The sequence below is a fragment of the Pseudophryne corroboree genome, chromosome 11 (genome assembly GCF_028390025.1).
Source record: "Pseudophryne corroboree isolate aPseCor3 chromosome 11, aPseCor3.hap2, whole genome shotgun sequence".
NCBI lineage: Eukaryota > Metazoa > Chordata > Amphibia > Anura > Myobatrachidae > Pseudophryne > Pseudophryne corroboree.
Window position 1 is genome coordinate 45,935,913 of NC_086454.1, and position 25,269 is coordinate 45,961,181.

The following is a 25,269-nucleotide window of genomic DNA, read 5'->3' on the forward strand; positions in this document are numbered from 1 at the left end:
CTGGGACAACTAAATTGTAGGGGCCCCATCCAATAAACTGTCCACTTTACCCCCCCCCCCCAATATGGCCATAGAGCAACCCTAACACCCCCCTCCCCGCCCCCCAACCCTGCAATTAGGACGGGCTGCCGCTGCTCAGACTGCATGTAGTGCAGGGTAGAGCAGCTCCCAAATCCCTTCATCAGCGTCACGGACACTCTGCTCTGTATACAGTCTAAGCAGTCCCAGTTCCTGATTACCCTGTGTGGGAGCCCCAGAAAACAGCCCCTGTTGCTCCTCCCTTAATCCGGCCCTGGCCAGCGGTAGTTTACCACAAAGAAAAAATTGGCTAATATCAACGATTTTGCAGCCCGTGCACTACCTGCTATCGGCCGATAACACGTGGGATAAGGGATAAGTTCCTGGACCAATGTGTTATCGCCACAAAAAGGGCCTCCTGCGGCTGCTTATTGGGGATTATGCTTTGCGTACCTCAGCAAAATCCACGATAAAAGCAGGCATCGGGAGATCAGCATGCCGCGTGCTAATAGGATAGCCCCCAGCGAATTTATTAGCGGCGGTAAATTTCCGCTGCTAATAGGATAGACCCCTATATCTGTTCTAATGACAAGTAAATTTTTTATTATGCTAAAAAGGCACCTCAACACAAATCACAAAAATCCCCAATAGATAAGATTTAAAAATGATTTATAGTAAAGCTGTTTATACCTATGTGTTAGCTAGCGATCTTAGATGAGGAAAACCGTACATCCTCTAATGCAGGGCTGGCCAAACAGGTCCTCGAGATCTACCAACAGTTCATGTTTTCCAGACCTCCTGGAGATCTGTAGCATTGTCAGGTAGGAATGAATGCAGCACATCTTAATTAGTAATGACACCTGTGCTCCAGCTAGGTGGTCTGGAAAATGTGAACTGTTGGTAGATCTTGAGGACTGGTTTGGCCAGCTCTGATCTAATGACTTAATTATTAACAGGTTTTTTTTAATATACAGAGAATAGTTATCATTCAAATCAGTCTCTGCTATTAACAATCCTCACTGCTTACCGTACATACTAGGGGGTTTATTTACTAATATTCGTGTTTTGTCCGTTTTGAAGGGTGTTTGAACTCGAATGGTGGGGGTCATTCCGAGTTGTTCACTCGCTAGCTGCTTTTAGCAGCTTTGCACACGCTAAGCCGCCGCCTACTGGGAGTGAATCTTAGCTTATCAAAATTGCGAACGAAAGATTAGCAGAATTGCGAATACACACTTCTTAGCAGTTTCTGAGTAGCTCGACACTTACTCTGCATCTGCGATCAGTTCAGTCAGTTTCGTTCCTGGTTTGACGTCACAAACACACCCAGCGTTCGCCCAGACACTCCTCCGTTTCTCCAGCCACTCCCGCGTTTTTCCCAGAAACGGTAGCGTTTTTTTGCACACACCCATAAAACGGCCAGTTTCTGCCCAGAAACACCCACTGCCTGTCAATCACATTACGATCACCAGAACGAAGAAAAAACCTTGTAATGCCGTGAGTAAAATACCTAACTGCATAGCAAATTTACTTGGCGCAGTCGCACTGCGGACATTGCGCATGCGCATTAGCGGCTAATCGCTCCGTTGCGAGAAAAAAATAACGAGCGAACAACTCGGAATGACCCCGGTATCGGGTGCATTTTACTGCAACTTTTTGAATCCTGATACGGTCATTCACTAAGCTGCCGAGTTTTGCACAATCGTTTTTTCCGATGTCGATGTGATTCGTAATATCAGGCAGTGTTTTACGGGAGTGATGAGTAAAACACTGCCTGAAAAAACACAAGGAAACCCGTCCGGATCTGTGAGATCCGTGCAGGGCTTCATTGTGTACCTTAAAAAATTCATTAAAGTCTTTAAAATCCTGGAAAAAATTGCGTGGGGTCCCCCCTCCTAATCATAACCAGCCTTGGGCTCTTTGAGCCGGTCCTGGTTGAAAAAATATGGGGGAAAAAATGACAGGGGTTCCCCCATATTTAATCAACCAGCACCGGGCTCTGCGCCTGGTCCTGGTTCCAAAAATACGGGGGACAAAAAGCGTAGGGGTCCCCCGTATTTCTGAAACCAGCACCGGGCTCCACTAGCTGGGGAGATAATGCCACAGCCGGGGGACACTTTGATATCGGTCCCTGCGGCCGTGCCATTAAAACCCCAACTAGTCACCCCTGGCCGGGGTACCCTGGAGGAGTGGGGACCCCTTCAATCAAGGGGTCCCCCCCTCCAGCCACCCAAGGGCCAGGGGTGAAGCCCAAGGCTGTCCCCCCCATCCAAGGGCGGCGGATGGGGGGCTGATAGCCTTTTTGAAAAAATGTGAATATTGTTTTTAGTAGCAGTACTACAAGTCCCAGCAAGCCTCCCCCGCAAGCTGGTACTTGGAGAACCACAAGTACCAGCATGCGGTGGAAAACCGGGCCCGCTGGCACCTGTAGTACTACTACTAAAAAAATACCCCAATAAAAACAGGAGACACACACCTTGAAAGTATAAGTTTATTACATACATGCACACCTCCAAACATACATACTTACCTATGTTCACACGAGGGTCGGTCCTCTTCTCCATGTAGAATCCATGGGGTACCTGTGGAAAAAATTATACTCACATAATCCAGTGTAGATCGGTCCTCTTCTGTTCTCTGTATAATCCACGTACTTGTCAAAAAAATAAAATGCAAACCCGACCACGCACTGAAAGGGGCCCCATGTTTTCACATGGGACCCCTTTCCCCGACTGCCAGGACCCCCCCCCCCCCCCTGACTCCTGTCTAAGAGGGTTCCTTCAGCCAATCAGGGAGCGCCACATCGTGGCACCCTCCTGATTGGCTGTGTGCTCCTGTAGTGTCTGTCAGGCAGCACACGGCAGTGATACAATGTAGCGCCTATGCGCTCCATTGTAACCAATGGTGGGAACTTTGTGGTCAGCGGTTGACCGAAAGTAACCTCACCGCTGACCACAAAGTTCCCACCATTGGTTACAATGGAGCGCATAGGCGCTGCATTGTATCACTGCCGTGTGCTGCCTGACAGACACTACATGAGCACACAGCCAATCAGGAGGGTGCCACGACGTGGCGCTCCCTGATTGGCTGAAGGAACCCTCTTAGACAGGAGTCAGGGGGGGGGGGTCCTGGCAGTCGGGGAAAGGGGTCCCATGTGAAAACATGGGGCCCCTTTCAGTGCGTGGTCGGGTTTGCGTTTTATTTTTTTGACAAGTATGTGGATTATACAGAGAACAGAAGAGGACAGATCTACACTGGATTATGTGAGTATAATTTTTTCAACAGGTACCCCATGGATTCTACATGGAGAAGAGGACCGACCCTTGTGTGAACATAGGTAAGTATGTATGTTTGGAGGTGTGCATGTATGTAATAAACTTATACTTTCAAGGTGTGTGTCTCCTGTTTTTATTGGGGTATTTTTTTAGTAGTAGTACTACAGGTGCCAGCGGGCCCGGTTTTCCACCGCATGCTGGTACTTGTGGTTCTCCAAGTACCAGCTTGCGGGGGAGGCTTGCTGGGACTTGTAGTACTGCTACTAAAAACAATATTCACATTTTTTCAAAAAGGCTATCAGCCCCCCATCCGCCGCCCTTGGATGGGGGGGACAGCCTCGGGCTTCACCCCTGGCCCTTGGGTGGCTGGAGGGGGGGGGACCCCTTGATTGAAGGGGTCCCCACTCCTCCAAGGTACCCCGGCCAGGGGTGACTAGTTGGGGTTTTAATGGCACGGCCGCAGGGACCGATATCAAAGTGTCCCCCGGCTGTGGCATTATCTCCCCAGCTAGTGGAGCCCGGTGCTGGTTTCAGAAATACGGGGGACCCCTACGCTTTTTGTCCCCCGTATTTTTGGAACCAGGACCAGGCGCAGAGCCCGGTGCTGGTTGATTAAATATGGGGGAACCCCTGTCATTTTTCCCCCATATTTTTTCAACCAGGATCGGCTCAAAAAGCCCGAGGCTGGTTATGATTAGGAGGGGGGACCCCACACAATTTTTTTTTCTGATTTTAAACTAAACAGACCCTTTCCCATAGATAACCATGCACAGATCTCACTGATCCGTGCATGGTTATCCAAACTCGACTGGAAAAAGCAGGTCTATTTTTTTTCTGCTTTTTTTAACGATTCGAAAAAAAACAGACCCGCACTTGAGCATTCAGAGACTAACACCCAAATACGAATGAATAGTGAATGGCCGTATTCTATGAAATAACAGCCGCGTTTGACCGATGGTCTATTCATTCGTATTTCGGGACGTTGTCATTCAAACCATTACGAATAGACCAGACACTGCCGAGATTGGTGCTTAGTAAATTCCCGGATTGGGACTTAGAAAAAAAAACACAAATCGACCAAACTCGGATTTTTTAGTAAATACTGGCCTAGGAATCATTTTTTGGGGGTTATTAGCCAATTGATCTAGCAGTTAATTGGCAGTAAAAAAACTTGCCATGCAGTCAATACTACTGCAACTTTGTAATATTATTGATACAATGTTGTTGCACTCTGCAAAACAATTATCTGCTAGGCAGGCCATACATCAGGGTGCACGATTCTCTGATGCCAACCCAATGAGCGATCAAAAATGCAGATCAGTGGACATTGAGGATTGGAGATTCGTCTGGAAATCGGGTAACAAAAAAATGTATGTTAAAACTAGAGATGAGCGGGTTCTGTTTTAAACGGATTTACCCAAATCTCTTTATTGGCTATCGGACGTCATGTGGTTTGGTTAGCCAATAAGAAAAATCCAGAAAATAAGAAATGGCGATAATTCTGGCGTAAAGAACCGAGTAAATCCGAACCCGTTAAAACCCTCAGATCCACTGATCCAGATAATGGGGGAAATTTACTAAGGTGGGAGATTTTTAGAACTAGTGATGTTGCCCATAGCAACCAATCAGATTATATCTATTATCTGCTAGAAGCAGCTAGATAAATGGTAAGTAGAATCTGATTGGTTGCCATGGGCAACATCACCAGTTCTAAAAATCTCCCACCTTAGTAAATTTACCCCAATGTTTTGGTTGGAATCAGCAAATCAAAGATTTCCAACATGTTGGATTTGCTCGATCCCCTATCCCTGGTATCGGGAGAGTGGGAGAATGGGGAATTGTCCCAATACTTCCCTGATGTATTGGCCCTTTCAATGTTGCAACTTTTTCTTCCAAACCCCCCCCCCCCCCCCCCCAACCGTATTCCAGAAGATTTTTTTTTATTGCTGTTAAAAAAAAAAATTCTTATTTGCTGCGGAAAACAGGTGAAAACACGGGTGTAATATACTACATTTACATTTTTCATGGACCTTTTCTAAAACACAGAAATATGTAAGACATAGTTATTTGAAATAACTGGACAGAATCTGAGATATCACTGGTGTAGACTCTGTAAAATGTATACTGCGTCATGGCTAATATTTAGATGAATGTGACTGCATATCTTCTTGGTTGGATATCCAGTCAGAGCAAGACTTGGATGCAAGGGGCAACAGGTACTAGGTATAATGGTGAAAGAAAGGGGTGTGGTTTTACAATGGATGTGGCTTCACAAGAAAGGGGCGTGGCCTCACAATAGTACCCCAAATGAAATTACGCCATACAGTAGCTCAATCTTATTCACATTACACTGCATGTAGTGCCCCTGATTAATATTACACCACATAGTAGTGATCCTTATACAAGTTTTGGCACACATTAGTGTCCCTTGCTCATATTACACCACACAGTAGTGCCCCTTATACACATAATGCCCACAGTACTAGTGCCCCTTATACACATACTGCCAAAACTGGGGCCTAGTGCAATTCGTTGTAAAGTAGCACGCAGGCTGTCGACCTTGGGATCCTGTCAGAAGGTCGACATATAGAATGTAGACACGCTCTGATTGTCAACAGTAAGAATGCTGACATGGACAATATGTCTACATGTAAAATGACGACACCCCCTAATGTTGACATGGTCAAAATGTTAATATGTTCAGAATATCACCGTTTTATATGTTGGCACCAGAATGTCAATGTTAGGTGCCGCGGTCCGCGACGCCGCTCGGTCTGCCGCCGCACCTCCCTCGCTGCCCGCCCGGCGCCTAGCAACGCCAGGACGCCGTGCGTACTGTAGCCGCCGGGTCCCTGGCAACGCTAGGAAGCCGGGCGTCCTCAGCCGCCGGGTCCATGGCAACGGGGACGCCATTGGCGGACCGCGTTCCCCGTTGCCAGATAAGACGGATTCGTTGTTCGTGCAGCAGGGCAGCTGCTGACAACTATTAATTAGTGTCTGGGGGCTGGTCTTGCTGGCCCTCCTGTCATTGGCCAGCAGGGCCTTTTTATGGGAGCCAGCACACTACAGCCTCGCCGGTGATAGCTTCCTGTACGCTGTTCCTGCCTTGCAGAGTTTGCTCCTGGTCTGCTGTATCTGGTCGATTCTGCTCCCCGTGCTCCTGAGTCCTGGAGTTCTGAAGCCGGTCCTGGGAATCCTTCCAGTCCAAGTGAACCTGTTGCAGTCATCTGGGGGTTCTTGTTGATTGGGGTTCTCTCCCGGTTCCGTGAGTAGCGGCTTCTGCCGTGTGTTGCGGCCTAGGCCGTTTAATCCTAGCGTTTGTTTTGTACTGGTGTTTTTGCGGAGGTTTCCGCTTTTCACTGTCCTCCCCAGTACACGACGGTGCCGTGTGGGGTGTGGACAGTGGTATCTTCTGTTGTTCTTTTCCTTTGGCGGCGTGCCGCACATATATTTATTTTTAGGGTAGTTAGTAGCCCCTAGCCTTCTGTTGCTTTAGTTAGAGGTCCCCTTGTTATTATCCTGTCTCGGTTCACGCCTTGTCTCTAAGACCTGGGGGCATCTGAGTTGGGCAGACCTAATCCGCCCTTCAAACGCGGCTGCCGTGGGCCCAAGAAACCATAGTCACACAGGCGTGAACTGACCACACGGGTAAAACAATGGAGGTAGGGTGCTAGGGGCTATTTCCACACCACACCTTATTTCAGCGTCACGTCCTGGTGCTCTGGACTCACTACGCAACATCTCTCCTGTTCTGAGCACCAGGAACGTAACATTATCACCGGCCCAAAAAAGAATAAAGAGTTATTTGTATTTGGTGGGCCTTGAGATTCGGCCTCATGAATCCGGCAGTATTAGGACCGAATCCCAGCCAGCTTTTGGCCAACCAGATTCAGGAACTAACTCAGATGGTTCAGGATCTTACTCTTCGGGTGAGATCGCAGGAAGATCTTTTGCGAGCCTCCCTGAGTATGATTCCAGAACCAAAGATGCATCTTCCTGACCGTTTTTCGGGTAACCGAAAGGATTTTTTTAATTTTAAGGAAGCTTGTAAACTTTATTTTCGGTTAAGGCCCCGATCCTCTGGTACTGAGTCTCAACGGGTCGGGATTGTGATGTCTTTGCTTCAAGGCGACCCGCAAACCTGGGCTTTTGGGTTAAAAGCCGATGACGCAGCCTTGCTATCGGTAGATGTCTTTTTTAAGTCCTTAGGCCTTTTGTATGATGACCCTGATAGAGAAGCATCGGCTGAAAGCCACCTGCGTGCACTAAAGCAAGGGAAAAATCCAGCAGAAGCGTATTGTACCGAGTTTCGCCGTTGGTCGAACGACTGTGGCTGGAATGACCCGGCCCTGCGCAGTCAGTTTCGCCTCGGTTTGTCTGAAGTTATTAAAGACAGTCTCCTTCAGTACCCCGCTCCAGAGACTTTAGACAAACTCATGGAGCTTGCTATTAAAATTGATCGTCGTCTCCGGGAGCGGAGGGCTGAAAGAGGAGCTAGTTTCAGGCCTAGTCCATGTGTGTATACTTTCCCTGAGGACGTCGAGGAGCCCATGCAAATGGGTCTCTCCCGGCTGTCCCCAGAGGAAAGAACCAGAAGGCTAAATTCTGGTCTCTGCTTGTATTGTGGTGGCAAGGGACATGTCGCACGCAATTGCCCGAATAAGCAGGGAAACGCTCTGACCAAGTGAATTGTGAGGGGGTTCACTTGGGTCTACAATTGATCTCCTCTAATGATTCCTTATTAGTTCCTGTAAAAATTTCCTTTGGTAGTTTCAGTTCGTTGGTGTCGGCCTTTGTCGACAGTGGAGCTGCGGGAAATTTCATGGATCTTGGTTGGGCTCAGGCATTGGGCGTTCCACAGATACCTTTGGATAAACTTATCACCATGCACGGCTTGAATGGTGGTCCGCTTTCTAATGGGGTAATCACTCACCGCACACCTCCAGTACAACTGACAGTGGGGGCCCTACATTCGGAGAAAATCGAGTTTTACCTTACCCATTGTCCGGCAGTCCCCGTAGTTTTGGGTCACCCCTGGCTTGCCTTTCATAATCCCACCATAGATTGGCGGTCTGGGGAGATTTCCCGATGGGGTCCCTTTTGTGTTAAGGAATGTATTTCCCGTCCAGTCCGGGTTGCGGCAGTCACCCCAGATCTTATTCCTTCGGAATATCAGGACTTTGACGATGTTTTCTCCAAGGGTAATGCGGATATTCTGCCCCCTCATCGGTCCTATGACTGCGCCATTGACTTAGTTCCCGGTGCCTCTTTGCCTAAAGGGAGACTCTATGCCCTGTCTGGGCCGGAAACTACGGCAATGGATGAGTATGTACAGGAGAGTCTGAAGAAGGGCTTCATTAGGCCCTCAAGATCTCCATTGAGTGCAGGGTTCTTTTTTGTTGAGAAGAAAGATGGGTCGCTCAGACCATGTATTGATTATCGGGCTCTGAATAAGATCTCTGTTAAAAACACCTACCCCTTGCCATTGATTTCGGTACTATTTGATCAGCTCCGTACTGCCGTTATCTTCTCCAAAATAGATCTTATAGGCCCTACACACTGGCCGATTTTCTGAAAGATATGAACGATCTCGTTCATAAATGAACGAGAACTCGTTCATATCTTTCAGTGTGGAGACTCCAGCGATGAACGATGCGCGTCCCCGCGCTCGTTCATCGCTGGTCTCCCGTCGGCTGTGCATGCAGGCCAATATGGACGATCTCGTCCATATTTGCCTGCACTTCAATGCAGCCGCGTGACGGGGGGAGTGAAGAAACTTCACTCCCCCCGTCACTGCCCCCCCGCCGCCGGGTCGCTCGTCGGCCGTATCGGCCGTCGGGCACCTCGTCGGCGCATCGGGAAATGTGTAGGGCCCCTTAGAGGGGCTTACAACCTCATCCGAATAAAATCTGGGGATGAGTGGAAGACGGCTTTCAGCACACAGTCGGGACATTATGAGTACCTGGTGATGCCGTTTGGGCTGTCTAATGCTCCTGCTGTATTTCAAGATCTTATTAACGACGTCCTTCGCGACTTTCTAGGAAAGTTCGTAGTCGTTTATCTAGACGACATTTTGATTTACTCTGAGTCCTTTGAACAACATATTACCCATGTGCGACTGGTCCTTCAGAGGTTACGGGAAAATCATTTGTACGCCAAACTGGAGAAATGTGATTTCCACATCACAGAAGTGTCCTTCCTGGGGTATATTATTTCTCCAAAGGGGTTTTTCATGGAACCAAAAAAACTCCAGGCAATCCTAAATTGGGAACAACCCACGAACTTAAAAGCAATCCAGCGCTTTTTAGGGTTTGCAAATTATTATAGGCGTTTTATTCATACCTTCTCAGATTTGGTTGCTCCTATTGTGGCATTGACTAAAAAAGGAGCGGGCCCTTCCAATTGGTCGCCTAAAGCCAAGTCTGCCTTTCTGGCCTTGAAACAGGCCTTTGTCTCAGCTCCAGTACTCAGACACCCTAACCCGGATCTCCCCTTTATTGTCGAGGTAGATGCCTCAGAGGTTGGAGTGGGTGCTATCCTTTCTCAGGAAGACCCGGAGTCTCGGGAATTACACCCATGTGCCTTCATGTCCAGAAAATTCTCCTCCGCAGAATCCAACTATGATGTTGGTAATCGAGAATTGTTGGCAGTTAAATGGGCTTTCGAGGAGTGGAGGCACTGGTTGGAAGGAGCAAGGCATACCATTACTGTGTTCACTGACCACACGAACCTGCAGTATATTGAGTCAGCTAAACGGCTTAATGCTCGACAGGCACGTTGGGCGCTGTTTTTTACTCGTTTCAGGTTTATCATCACCTTTAGGCCCGGTTCCAAGAATACGAAAGCTGATGCCCTGTCACATTGTTTTCTTCCGGTTCAAAATAACCACTCGGCTACTACCCCCATAGTCCCATCGTCTGTCATCCGGGCTGGCCTCACTCAGGATTTATTTACACAGCTAGTCCAGCTTCAGCAGCAGGCTCCCAGTGTCACTCCTGCAGATCGTCTCTTCGTCCCTGAATTTCTGAGAGGCACTGTTCTAGCTGAGTTTCATGATAATAAGGTTTCTGGTCATCCGGGTATCTCTAAGACCTTGGAATTAATCTCTCGCTCAGTGTGGTGGCCTAATCTTTCTAAAGATGTGAGGGAATTTGTCCGTTCCTGTCAGGTTTGTGCTCAGTACAAGGTATCTCGATCGTTGCCGGTCGGGCAACTCATGCCTCTAGCCATTCCTCTCAGGCCATGGTCACATATATCCATGGATTTCGTGGTGGACCTTCCGCTTTCAGCTGGGTTCCGAGTCATTTGAGTGGTAGTAGACCGTTTTAGTAAGATGGCCCACTTCATTGCTCTTCCCCGATTACCCTCCGCTCAAGAGTTGGCAGTTTTGTTTCTCCGCCATGTCTTCAGGCTCCATGGTTTACCCATGGATATTGTCTCTGATCGGGGACCACAATTCATTGCCCGTTTCTGGAAACGTTTTTGTGCCTCTTTAAATATGAAACTCTCTTTAACATCTGGGTACCATCCACAGTCTAACGGACAAACTGAACGTGTTAATCAGTCATTAAAACAGTATTTACGACTATACTCGGCCAAACTTCAGAATGATTGGTCTGAATTTCTTCCTTTGGCCAAGTTTGCCTATAATAACTCTTGTCATTCTTCCACCAAGGAGTGGCCATTCTTTTCGGTCCTGGGCTTTCATCCTAGAGCCAATTCTTTTTACCCTCATTTTCCAGTCTCTTCGTTGACCTTAACTTCCCGTCTCAGAATGATTTGGAAAAAGGTGCACCTTGCCCTTAAGAAGGCTGCCTTCCGAGGAAAGATTTTTTCAGATAGGTTCCGATGCCCATGCACTTTTAATGTGGGAGATAAAGTGTGGTTGTCAACCCGCAACATCAAGCTCCGTCAACCCTCGGCTAGATTGGGACCCAAATTTATTGGACCGTTCCTTATCGTAAAGAAGGTCAATCCAGTTGCTTTTCGGCTACGCTTGCCTAAATCACTCAAAATTGGCAATACTTTTCATTGTTCCCTTCTGAAGCAATATATCTCTTCCAGGAGATTCCCTCCGGAGGGTAGACCTCCGGTGGATGTTCTGGGGCAACAAGAGTTTTTGGTGGAGAAGGTTTTAGATTCCAAAGTTTCTCGAGGCCGGTTGTATTTTTTAGTTCACTGGAAAGACCATGGCCCGGAGGAAAGGTCTTGGGTCCTGGATAAGGATCTACATGCCCCTAAACTTAAGAAATTATTCTTTCAGGAATTTCCTCAGAAACCCGGCTTTAGGGGTTCTTTAACCCCTCCTCAAGGGGGGGGGGTACTGTTAGGTGCCGCGGTCCGCGGCGCCGCTCGGTCTGCTTCCGGGCGACGCTCACGGCCACCGCACCTCCCTCGCTGCCCGCCCGGTGCCTAGCAACGCCAGTACGCCGTGCGTACTGTAGCCGCCGGGTCCCTGGCAACGCTAGGACGCCGGGTCCATGGCAACGGGGACGCCATTGGCGGACCGCGTTCCCCGTTGCCAGATAAGACGGATTATTAATTAGTGTCTGGGGGCTGGTCTTGCTGGCCCTCCTGTCATTGGCCAGCAGGGCCTTTTTATGGGAGCCAGCACACTGCAGCCTCGCCGGTGATAGCTTCCTGTACGCTGTTCCTGCCTTGCAGAGTTTGCTCCTGGTCTGCTGTATCTGGTCGATTCTGCTCCCCGTGCTCCTGAGTCCTGGAGTTCTGAAGCCGGTCCTGGGAATCCTTCCAGTCCAAGTGAACCTGTTGCAGTCATCTGGGGGTTCTTGTTGATTGGGGTTCTCTCCCGGTTCCGTGAGTAGCGGCTTCTGCCGTGTGTTGCGGCCTAGGCCGTTTAATCCTAGCGTTTGTTTTGTACTGGTGTTTTTGCAGAGGTTTCCGCTTTTCACTGTCCTCCCCAGTACACGACGGTGCCGTGTGGGGTGTGGACAGTGGTATCTTCTGTTGTTCTTTTCCTTTGGCGACGTGCCGCACATATATTTAGTTTTAGGGTAGTTAGTAGCCCCTAGCCTTCTGTTGCTTTAGTTAGAGGTCCCCTTGTTATTATCCTGCCTCGGTTCACGCCTTGTCTCACTCTAAGACCTGGGGGCATCGGAGTTGGGCAGACCTAATCCGCCCTTCAAACGCGGCTGCCGTGGGCCCAAGAAACCATAGTCACGCAGGCGTGAACTGACCACACGGGTAAAACAATGGAGGTAGGGTGCTAGGGGCTATTTCCACACCACACCTTATTTCAGCGTCACGTCCTGGTGCTCTGGACTCACTACGCAACATCTCTCCTGTTCTGAGCACCAGGAACGTAACAGTCAACATGACATTTTTGTGTTATTTTTAGGGTTAGGATTATGGCTAGGTTTAGGCTAAAATAAGCACAAAACAGTATGCTGACATTCTGGTGTCAACATGTTAAATGGACATTATAAACAAGTTGACATTTTCACAATGTTGACCTACGGTCCATTTTGATGTAGACACTTTGAGTGCTGGCTTGTCATACCACACCCATCAACATTGTTCCCACCTGAAGAGACCTATGTCCTCTTTGTGTAACTGTAACAATTATTTCCCTGTAGGTTTGACAATGGAGTGTTAGTGTCCCCTATAAATAAAGATTGGACTTTAATCGTATGATTCTGCATCTCACTGAGATTATGGGGTATATTCAATTAGGGTCGAAAACTGCCGTCTGTCGAAAAGACGGCAGTTTTCGACTTTTTAAGGTCGAATAGTGATTCGACCTATTCAGTCCCATCAGTTTTTATTCGACAAGTCGTGGAATTCGACTTGTCGAATAGTACGTGAATCGGCGGTATAGCTGCCAATTCACGTACTTTTGAGTGAAACGGGGCCAAATCCTGACGAATTTGGCCCCGTTTCCGACCATCTCAGTCCGACATAAAAAAATGTCGGACTGAGATGAGGGACCGTAGAGGAGGAGAGGGGGGAGAGCCGCGGGGAGACGGGGGACAGTCGCGAGCATACAGTGGAGAGCAGCACTACAGCATAGCGCTGCAGCAGGATGTCTCACATCCGCGCCACTCATGGCAGCGTCCACCCGGCTCCAGCAAGTGCAGTCACGCTTGCTGGAGCCGGGTGGACACTGCCGTGAGGTCGGGCGGCTGTGCGACATACTCCTGCAGCGCTACTGTAGCGCTGCTCTCCTCTGTCTGCCCGCGGCTGTCCCCGCTGGTCTCCCCGCGCCCCCTCTCCTCCTCTGGGTCCCTCCTCTCAATGTGACTTTTTAAAAGTCGAATTGAGATAACATTGAATAGGGGTTGTCGGATCCATTCCGACAAATGCATGTTGGAATGGATCAGACCCTAATTGAATATACCCCTATACGGTAAAACGTTAACCTAATTATATTGTTTGGTTTAATGTATGAAAAATAAGCATCATTTCAAATAAACACTGACAACATTTTTCGTAAAATTTCCTTAATACATAAAATATTAGGCACTAATAAATTCAAGAATTTGCTACTTGACAATAATACATCTAGAAATAACTGAGAGGAGATTGAATGAAAATGAAGTAGTAAAAGTTAAATCACTTACCACATAAAGCTAAAGTATGCTCAGATCCACATGCAATCTGTGGAGCAAATGAAACAAAATACAGATCAATGCAAGCATTGCGAATAAGCATCAGAATTATCACCCAACAACATACAGCATAACATGACTGGATAATGCTCTGGAGGTAGTGTAGAACATGCAGCTGTGCTGCTTTTCAAATAATAGGTTACTAGGGCGTCTATGGGGTATATACAATTCTTTTGGCCTTTGTACATTGGTGGTCATTCCAAGTTGATCGCTCGCTGCTGATTTTCGCAGCGCAGCAATCAGGTGAAAAAATGGCATCTATGCGCATGCGTATACCCCGCAATGCACGCACGACGTACGGGTACTAAGCCCTTTGTGGTTGTGCTCAGGTTCTAGCAAAGTTTTTCTTCGCACAAATTTTAAAACCTGTCACACCAGCACTTTATTTGCTCCCCAAGGTCCACAAAAATGCCACCCATCCCCCGGGCAGACCTATAGTATCTGGGATTGATTCCGCCACGTCTAATCTTTCAGAATATATAGATTTTTTTCTTCAGCCACTTGTTTTACAAAATGTTTCCCATCTAAAGGATACAAAAGATTTCTTGCTCTTCCTGTCCACGTTACAATGGGAAGAAAATATGATATTTGTAACTGCGGATGTCAAATCTTTATACTCCATCATCAATCCTGAATTAGGACTACAGGCCATAACTACATATTTAAGAAGGAGCACTTTGGAAGATCATGTTCAGGATTTGATTAAAGAAGGGATTAGGTTCATTTTAACAAATAATTATTTTACTTTTGATGGCAATTTTTATATACAAAAGGTGGGCACAGCCATGGGCACCAGGTTCGCTCCCAGTTATGCTAATATTTTTATAGGTCAATGGGAAGAGGATTTAATTTGGCACAACAACCCATTCGGAGCGAACCTGGTGTCCTGGAAACGTTTTACAGACGATATTTTTTTCATATGGCGAGGGGATCGTGACTGCTTGGATCTCTTCTGTTCATATCTTAATGATAATGTTTTAAATATTGAGCTCACTTTTAATATCGATAAGTTGAAGATTGATTTCTTAGATATCACGGTGTTTGTAGAAAATAATCAGATACAGACTAAAACATACACCAAAACAACTGATTCAAGAACATATATCGAATACACTAGCTGTCATCATATTAACTGGCTTAACTCCATCCCCAACGGTCAATTTAAGCGCATTAAAAGAAATTGCACCAACGAGGCCATCTATACACAGCAAGCTCATGAATTAAAGACAAGATTCGAAAATTGTGGATATAAGGAGGACATCAAAAAATCAGCAATGCAAAAGGCTAGTAGTGTCAAAAGAAATGACCTTTTAAGCACTAGCACTTTAAAACAAACCAAGCAGGAAAAATTTGAGTGGGCATTTATTACAAGCTATAATTCTCAATATAGAACTTTAGAACGGTCCATCAGGAAGAACTGGAATATTTTAAAGAAGGACCCAGTATTGGGTAATAAAATTCCTGAACACCCTACTTTTATTTATATGAAAGCCCCTAACATAAAAAACAAGTTAGTTAACAGCTATCTTCCACCAATAAGATGGGAACCAAGGATTGTCACCAAAGGTTTCCATAGATGTGGAATGTGTATAGGCTGTAGGGAGATTAGCAGTGATGGTACAAAAAAACTCGATAGCATTCAGATAAATGGCAAAAAGTTAACTGTCAATGAATTCATGACATGTAATTCGAGCAATGTCATCTACTGTATTGAATGCACGTGCCACCTATTTTACATAGGACGCACCTCTAGAGCCCTTAAGGTCAGGCTCGGGGAGCATTGTAGAAACATAAAGAAGGGACTGGAGACACACGCTCTCTCGTCCCACTTTAAGAAATTTAACAATAGCTCCACGAAAAATATTATTAGATTTACAGGATTAAAACTGGTAAAAGGCAATCTTCGCCAACGAGATACTGCTTCGAGCTTGGCTAGGAAAGAAATGCAGCTAATTTATGAGTGCAATACATTACACCCATACGGTTTAAACAGTGACTTTGAACTCAAATGGTTCCTATGATTTATTAGAAAAACAAGTAGTGCCATTTGTCATTGCAATAACCTTGGGGAATAGTCTGAACAATTTTTAATGGTCTATTAATTTTAATTTGATCCATCAGTTTTTATAAATTTCATATATTAATTGATCATGTTGCAAATGGATATATTTTCATAAAATAATCTTTTAGAATCATTTTCAATATTTTATAATCATGGTTTCTGTGTCCTTAATGAATTTTAATGTCACTCATATGTATTTTATGTATCTTACGGGTTTTTATATTTACAGATCAGATAAATAATGGTTTGTAAGGACGTTTATGAGAAGGGGACCAGTAATGATAAATGTTGTTTACAATTTCTTGACACTTCCGCTTTATGGATGGGAAGCATGAGGGGACAATCATGGCTAATCCCGATAATAGGAGATCACATATTTTCCGTGGAGATGCAGTACGGAACTTCCGGCAATAGACGAATGCCGATGACGTATTTCCGGGAGCCTGGGCGCCGCTGGCTGTAGCGGGCGCAACACTCGACGATACACTTCCGGAAAGAGGAGGCGCGGTTATAGAAGGACATCCGGAAGCTTCCGGGAGTACGGGCATCGTTGGGTGTAGTGGGCGGAGTTGTGTGTGACGTATTTCCGGCAATAGGATTAGCGGGAATGGGACGTTTTTCTGATTGGACAATTCTTGTTTAAAAGAAGGAACAGTTGAACAGAGCAACACACTGCCTTGAAAAAGACCCTGATGACAGGGGTTGAAACGCATTGGCTGTAAGGTGTTGCTGATCCCCTGGTTCCTGAAGCTGTTTGGAGAGCACTGAACGGTACCTGATGCCCCTTCTGGAGTTGCCTACCCGGGTGGACTGACTTCGGATAACAACGCTTGTTTGAGAACTGTTTATCCACCAGTTCTCCACACCATCTGATAATTGTTTCAGTCCTCTGGGGACATTTGATGGAACCATAGTGGGAACCTTTTTGTCATTGTCTATGTTACATGTGTGTTATACAAAATCTATGTATTAAATTGACATTACTACACATGAGATTGTATTTATCTTTGCATATGCTGAGCATGTGAGATCCAGGGCTCTGGAGCAAAGAGGATACTGGTGTATATACAAGGAACGTAAATATACTTTCAATTTCTCCACCACAGAGTGATGGTTGCACAATTAAGAGGTGGCGCCTTGTTATAGTGGATTCATAATCACATTTTCCTAGCTAGAAGATTGACAGGAAGGGGGCATTTCTTGGTGTCAACTGACCGTTTTCAGGGAGTGTTTGCAAAAACGCAGGCGTGTCTAAAAAAACGCAGGCTTGGCTGGGCGTTCGCTGGGTGGGTGTAGGATGTCAAATCCAGACACGAATAGGCTGAAGTGATCGCAAACGCTGAGTAAGTTTTGAGCTACTCTGACCCTGCACAAACTATTTTTGCAGAGCTCGGCTGCACATGCGTTCGCACTTCTGCTAAGCTAAAATACACTCCCCAGAGGGCGGCGGCATAGCGTTTGCACGGCTGCTAAAACTAGCTAGCGAGCGATCAACTCGGAATGACCCCCATTGTGTAAGCACTTATAACCATAACCCTTTATGCCTCTCGCCTCTTACGGATGAGAAATCCCTCCCGATTGGCTAATAAAATACCAAACTTTTATTCATTTGGTGACTGGAGCATCTTGGGAGGAGTTCACTTAATCTGTGCGGATATTTTTTTTTTTTATGTATTACATCAGCTCAAGACAAGAAGAAGATTGCAGGTAGATATTATTGTTAGGTTCCTGGTGCTCAGAACAAGGGAGATGTTGCGTAGTGAGTCCTGAGCACCAGAACGTGACGCTGAAACGAGGTGTGGTGTGGAAATAGCCCCTAGCACCCTACCTCCGTTGTTTCACCCGTGTGGTCCATTCACGCCTGAGTGACTATGGTTTCTTGTGCCCACGGCAGCCGCGTTTGAAGGGCGGATTAGGTCTGCCCAACTCCGATGCCCCCAGGTCTTAGATTGAGACAAGGCGTGAACCGAGACAGGATAATAACAAGGGGACCTCTAGCTAAAACAAACAGAAGGCTAGGGGCTACTAACTACCCTAAACCTAAATATATGTGCGGCACGCCTCCAAAGGAAAAGAACAACAAAGGAAATGCTGTCCACTCGCCGACACAATACCGTTGTGTACCGGCGGGGACAGCACAAGCAGAACCCTCTTCAAAACACCAGAAACAAATTATAACCAAAGAATACTGCGGCCTGAGCCGACGGACGCGGCAAAGCCGCTACTCACGGAACGGAACCGGTACAAATACTGGCAAACGGACAGGAACCCCCAATGTAGCCGACACAGACTCTCAGAACTGGAGGACAGGCAGAATCCCAAACGACAGACCGGTGGACACCAAGAAGCCAAATATTCGACCAGGCACAGACAAAGCCACAGGACTCCTGGTCAGGAACGCTTCACGGCAGGACACAGGACCAGACACTGGAATCGACACAGGAACCGACACTCAAAGCAGCTAGACAGACACTGCTAGACAGGAGCTCAGGAACTGACAGGAACTAGCTCAGAACTCAAGAACTCTGGAACCCAAGAAACCTGGAAATCTGGAAATATCACCAGCGTCTGTGAATTGCACTGAGCAAGCATATAACAGAGAGTCTTAATTAATTATGTCGTGCAGCTGCCCTGCTGCACAACTGAGAGGTGCAATCAACAGACAGGTGAGGCTGAACACATGGGAACAAGCTGCAATCACACAGACTCACCACTGGCAGCAAACAAGAATCTTCTTAAATCAGAGCAACGGGAAATCCTGGCCTGCAAGACTACTTATAAACATAAAATAGGAATGAACCACTACCTGTGGTTCATAACAGTACCCTCTCTTTAAGGGTGGGCTCCGAACACCCCATGACACCCACGGGGAACAGAAACAGAGGTATAACATAAAATACATTACCAAAAATGCAAAACAGGAATGAGCCACAGCTGTGGCTCATAACATTACCCCCCCCCCCCTTGAGGAGGGGTCAAAGGCCCCAAAATTCAGACTTTCCAAAACAAGGGATACAAAAAAAACCTGACACACTGGTCTAACAGAAACAAGCTGTGACAACAGCTTGTAACGGTGCCCCTCCCCCCCTTGATGGTGGCCACTGGACACAAGACAAGGAAAGAAAAAAAAATGTTTTTATTTTTTATTTTTAACAAGGCAAGAGTCAATAATCATTTCTTTTTCTTCTTCTTATTTTTACAAAGTTCTTGAGGTCTGACCAAGGTAATTCCCCAAACATTGTCTGAACTGATGGTACCTCCCAGCAAGGCTGGGTTCAAATCAGAGATTGGTTTCTTAACCTTGGGAGCTGAACTTTCAGGCAAAGTACTACTATTAGAAGAAGAGAGAAAAGCACATCCTGCAGTCAAAACAACGGGCTGAGACTCTTGTGCCGAATTTACAGAATACGGTGAACTCTCAGCAGATAAGACGGGTGACCTAGAGGAACCTGAACCAATTTCTTTGGAACCATATCTCTTAATAACTGCATCACTGAATGCCGGGGGATCCTGAAGAATGGGATCTTCAGCTTTCATTAGGCTGGTTGCCCACTCAAAAGGCTCTCCTCTAAAGGAATATATCAGATAGAGCACAAGGTTCTCTGAAGTGATGCTCAGAAATGGTCTAAACAACAAAATGGTGTAATAGTGTTTGTAAAGCGCCAGAAATTGGACTAAGTCCCCATCAAAGATTATAGATGTTGAGATATCAACAGAGTCAGGATCTGCTTCCTTCCCATCTGACTGACTAGAGTGCTTTGCTAGGACCTAGTCACTATTGACCTTACTCGAGGCTAAGACTTTCTGAACCCCACCTGGGGCAGTGACTTTCTGAACCCCACCTGGGGCAGTGACCCTCGGAACCCCACCTGGAGCAGTGGCCCTCGGAACCCCACCTGGGGTAGTGACTTTCTGAACCCCACCTGGGGTAGTGACTTTCTGAACCCCACCCGGGGCAGTGACTTTCTGAACCCCACCCGGGGCAGTGACTTTCTGAACCCCACCCGGGGCAGTGACTTTCTGAACCCCACCCGGGGCAGTGGCCTTCTGAACCCCATCCGGGGCAGTGGCCTCCGGGAACCCCGCTGGGGCAGTGACCTCCGGGAACCCCGCTGGGGCAGTGACCTCCGGGAACCCCGCTGGGGCAGTGGCCTCCGGGAACCCCGCTGGGGCAGTGGCCTCCGGGAACCCCGCTGGGGCCAGCACCTCGGATTCTTTTACTGGGACCGGGCCGTCGGCCTCCCTCACTGGGACCGGGCCGTCGGCCTCCCTCTCTGGGACCGGGCCGTCGGCCTCCCTCTCTGGGACCGAGCCGTCGGCCTCCCTCTCTGGGACCGAGCCGTCGGCCTCCCTCTCTGGGACCGAGCCGTCGGCCTCCCTCTCTGGGACCGAGCCGTCGGCCTCCCTCTCTGAGTCGATAATTATCGAAACTTCTCCCGGGACTAAGACTTCCGGGACCTTTGCTGAAGCTATAACCTTCAGAACCTCCACTAACGCTATGCCTCTTGAGTCCTTTCCTGGGGAAGCGACCTCTAGACCCTTCTTTGGGGCTGCGTCTCTCGAGACCCCACTTGGGGATATTACTTCAAAGATCCCTTCTGGGGTTTTGCTTCTCGAGTTCCCTTCTAGAACTATGGTTTTAGACACCTTCTCTGGAGTTGCGCTTTTCAAGTCTCTACCTGGGGTAACAGCTTCTGAGACCCCTTCTGGTATTGACACCTGAGCAATAATATTCGATGTCCCTCTATAACCTAGAGCATCGGGTACCACTCCAGGACTCTGGGCATTGGGTACCGCTCCAGGACTCTGGGCATCGGGCACCGCTCCAGGACTCTGGGCATCGCTCCAGGACTCTGGGCATCGGGCACCGCTCCAGGACCCTGGGCATCGGGCACCGCTCCAGAACCCTGGGCATCGGGCACCACTCCAGGACCCTGGGCATCGGGCACCACTCCAGGACCCTGGGCATCGGGCACCACTCCAGGACCCTGGGCATCGGGCACCACTCCAGGACCTTGGGCATCGGGCACCACTCCAGGACCCTGGGCATCTGGCACCACTCCAGGGGTTTGCAACTCTGCTTCCACAGGAAAATCAAGAGAGGAGAGAAACATTCTCCTTTGGTTCCTGAATCTATAATGGGGCTCCCTAGCCCAAGGACCCCAATTATAGGACAGAGTGCTTTTTAGTGTGGGTTGTGTGACAAGTACCTCTGCCACAGTAGAGACAGGAGTAGGTCTTGTATCCTGACTCAACTTGGCCAGAGGGCAGGACTTGTTGCCACACTTTGGCTTGCGCAATTCACAGGTCTGCAGATAGTGGCCTAAACCCCCACAATATAGGCATAAATCTAAGTTTCTGCGACGCAGACACTCCTCTTCTGAGAGCCTGGGCCGCAGAAAACTTTCAAACTTTTTCTCTCTAATTAAACCTGAGGATTCACTTGTCACCATACTGTGAACAAGGGTCCCTTTAGAGAATGAACTCTCAAGAACTTCTGGCAAAATAAGCAAAAATTTGGTCAGAAGGTTTTGCAGTTGCTTTAAGGATTGCTGCAAAACTTCCGACTGCTCAGGTTTCAAAGCACTGAAAGCAGAGTTCAGGGCTGAGAGAGACGCCTGCAGGGCTTGCATAGTTGGCATAGGAGGATTTTAAACTAGACAAGACTAGACTAGACTAGACAAGACTAGACTAGACTAGACAAGACAAGACTGGACTTTTAAACTAGACAAGACAAGACTGGATTTTTAAACACCGGACTGGATTCTGCACACTGAATTCTAGACAGGACTGGATTCTAAACACCGGACTGGATTCTGCACACTGAGTTCTAGACAGGACTGGATTCTAAACACCGGACTGGATTATGCACACTGAATTCTAGACAGGACTGGATTCTAGACAAGACACTGGACTGGGCCAAAAAAGAAAAAGTTTTATTTCTTTTTTGTTGTATGGCTGGTGATAATGTTAGGTTCCTGGTGCTCAGAACAAGGGAGATGTTGCGTAGTGAGTCCTGAGCACCAGAACATGACGCTGAAACGAGGTGTGGTGTGGAAATAGCCCCTAGCACCCTACCTCCGTTGTTTCACCCGTGTGGTCCGTTCACGCCTGAGTGACTATGGTTTCTTGGGCCCACGGCAGCCGCGTTTGAAGGGCGGATTAGGTCTGCCCAACTCCGATGCCCCCAGGTCTTAGATTGAGACAAGGCGTGAACCGAGACAGGATAATAACAAGGGGACCTCTAGCTAAAACAAACAGAAGGCTAGGGGCTACTAACTACCCTAAACCTAAATATATGTGCGGCACGCCGCCAAAGGAAAAGAACAACAAAGGAAATGCTGTCCACTCGCCGACACAATACCGTTGTGTACCGGCGGTGACAGCACAAGCAGAACCCTCTGCAAAACACCAGAAACAAATTATAACCAAAGAATACTGCGGCCTGAGCCGACGGACGCGGCAAAGCCGCTACTCACGGAACCGGTACAAATACTGGCAAACGGACAGGAACCCCCAATGTAGCCGACACAGACTCTCAGAACTGGAGGACAGGCAGAATCCCAAACGACAGACCGGTGGACACCAAGAAGCCAGATATTCGACCAGGCACAGACAAAGCCACAGGACTCCTGGACAGGAACGCTTCACGGCAGGACACAGGATCAGACACTGGAATCGACACTGGAACCGACACTCAAAGCAGCTAGACAGACACTGCTAGACAGGAGCTCAGGAACTGGCAGGGACTAGCTCAGAACTCAAGAACTCTGGAACCCAAGAAACCTGGAAATCTGGAAATATCACCAGCGTCTGTGAATTGCACTGAGCAAGCATATAACAGAGAGTCTTAATTAATTATGTCGTGCAGCTGCCCTGCTGCACAACTGAGAGGTGCAATCAACAGACAAGTGAGGCTGAACACATGGGAACAAGCTGCAATCACACAGACTCACCACTGGCAGCAAACAAGAATCTTCTTAAATCAGAGCAACGGGAAATCCTGGCCTGCAAGACTACTTATAAACATAAAATAGGAATGAACCACTACCTGTGGTTCATAACAATTATGGGCCTAATTCAGACCTGATCCTAGATGTGTGAAAAAAACGCACTTCTACGATCAAAATCTCTGACATGCGGGGGGACGCCCAGCACAGGGCTAGTCTGTCCCGCATGCTGGGTCCTGCCCCACCCCCGCAGACGTGCGAAAGCATCGCACAGCGGCGATGCTTCTGCTCCCTGTCTACGCAGCCTAGCTGCGAAGGGAGGTGGCTACCCGCCATGTTTTTGGCCGCAGCGGCTGCATGACGTCACAGACGGTCCGGACATGCCTGTGTTGTCCGGGCCGCGCCCCCCGAAAACACAGCCGACACGCCTCGCGACCGCATCTGCCTGTCAATCACCATACTACATACCACGAACCAATATATTATCACCTCCACTAACACTGCAAAAGGTTTTCTACCCAGACAACAGTCAAGCGAATTTCCAACATAAGCAAATTTAAAGGGGGAACCCAATTACCCGTGATGAATTTGCAGATGCAAGTAAGTGCAGCTGTATGCCATTGCAGCACTTACAGTACCACTGACTTGCAGTTTTTGTTCGCGAGCAATAATGGGGGTCATTCCGAGTTGATCGCACGCTGCCGATATTTGCTGTGGTGCGATCAGGTCTCTACTGCGCATGTGTATGCACCCCAAAGCACACGCGTGTCGTACAGGTACAATGCGAATCGTTGCTGAGCGATGGATTTAACGAAGAATCCACACGCACAGCCGATCGCAAGAATATTGACAGGAAGAGGGCGTTTATGGGTGTCAACTGACCGTTTTCTGGGAATGGTAGGGAAAACGCAGGCGTGGCTGGGCGTTTGGAGGGCGGGTGTGTGACGTCAATTCCGGCACCAAAAAGACTGAAGTGATCGCAAGGGCTAAGTAAGTCCAGACCTACCCTGAAACTGCACAAAATGGTTTTGCAGAGCTCGGCTGCACAGGCGTTCGCACACTTACAAAGCGAAAATACACTCCCCCGTGGGCGGCAACTATGCGTTTGCACAGCTGCTAAAAACTGCTAGCGAGTGACCAACTCGGAATGAGGGCCAAAGTGCGAGACCGGCCCTAGAAGGGGCCACGAGGCGTGCAAGTTCGGGTGCCATTGCTGACATTTGCACTCCGCAGCAACGGCAACTCGCACCCTTCATGGGTAATTGGAATCCCCACAAGGTATGGCTGTCAGTGCAATTGATTTCCACCAAAAATCTCTCATTGTATGTAACCAGGCTGTTGGAATGGACTGCAGTGCAAATTACGCGTCTCCAAAATCGCGAGTGTCCTAAGTGTGGAGCCTATTCAGGTACATTGGGGCAGATGTATTAACCTGGGGAAGGCATAAGGAAGTGATAAACCAGTGATATGTGCAAGTTGATAAAGGCAGCAGCCAATCAGATCCTAACTGTTAATTTACATATTGGAGCTGATTGGCTGGTGCCTTTATTACCTTGCACATATCACTGGTTTATCACTTCCTTATGCTGTCTCCAAGTTAATACATCTGCCCCATTGTTAGCTGAGTGACGTGCCAGATTAATAAAGGTAAATCTCAGATATATAGCCCTCTTTCACTGTATTCTTACAGAAAATAAACAAGGCTTATAAAAATAATGTTTTATTTCTGACAGCATTTTCCTAATATGCCTAAAATAAAATCCTCTGCATGATGATAAATGTATGGCCGATGGGTTAAAAAGACTTTAAAAAAAAAAAAAAAAAATGGTTGGAAAAACAATTCTGCTTCTATATCTGGAGAGCACTGAATGGTTCCAGCCCGGGGGGAAGCCTTGCAATAAATTAATGCATCTGTAAACAAACAGCTACAAAATCAATGATGGCAACAAATGTACCATTCATGTACAAACATGCAGCACATTAAGCACCTGACTCCATTGAAATAACACATGATCTACATTTATTCCACTCACATATACATCAGACATTCTAATTGTCTAGGCCTACTGCATAAAAAAAAAAATCCAGATGCTTCCAAAACATATTAAATCCGACTTGCAAATGCTGTATACACTGATTCTTCTCGCGGTTCTGTGGAGACTGACCTGGTTGCAGTGCTGACATTAGAAGATATCAGGGGAATTGGAATAACGTTTCGCTTTGTACATGTGACAGAAGACATAGCTAGATCTGTCTGTCTCCCTCATGACATCATTCAGTATAGTAATGGGAAAAGCAGAACCTGTCTTAGCGGTAAGGGATATAAGGGCATATTTACT

General features: G+C 47.5%; 1 protein-coding gene across 1 annotated transcript in view; it reads right to left on the reverse strand.

Moving 5' to 3' along the window:
- Positions 1 to 25,269, reverse strand: part of SERGEF (secretion regulating guanine nucleotide exchange factor) — a 271,874-nt gene that overhangs the window by 56,442 nt on the left and 190,163 nt on the right. Inside the window, exon 10 of the mRNA XM_063944109.1 lies at positions 13,871 to 13,907. Within this exon, the coding sequence (XP_063800179.1) occupies positions 13,871 to 13,907 (37 nt within the window). The remainder of the gene's footprint in view (positions 1 to 13,870; positions 13,908 to 25,269) is intronic.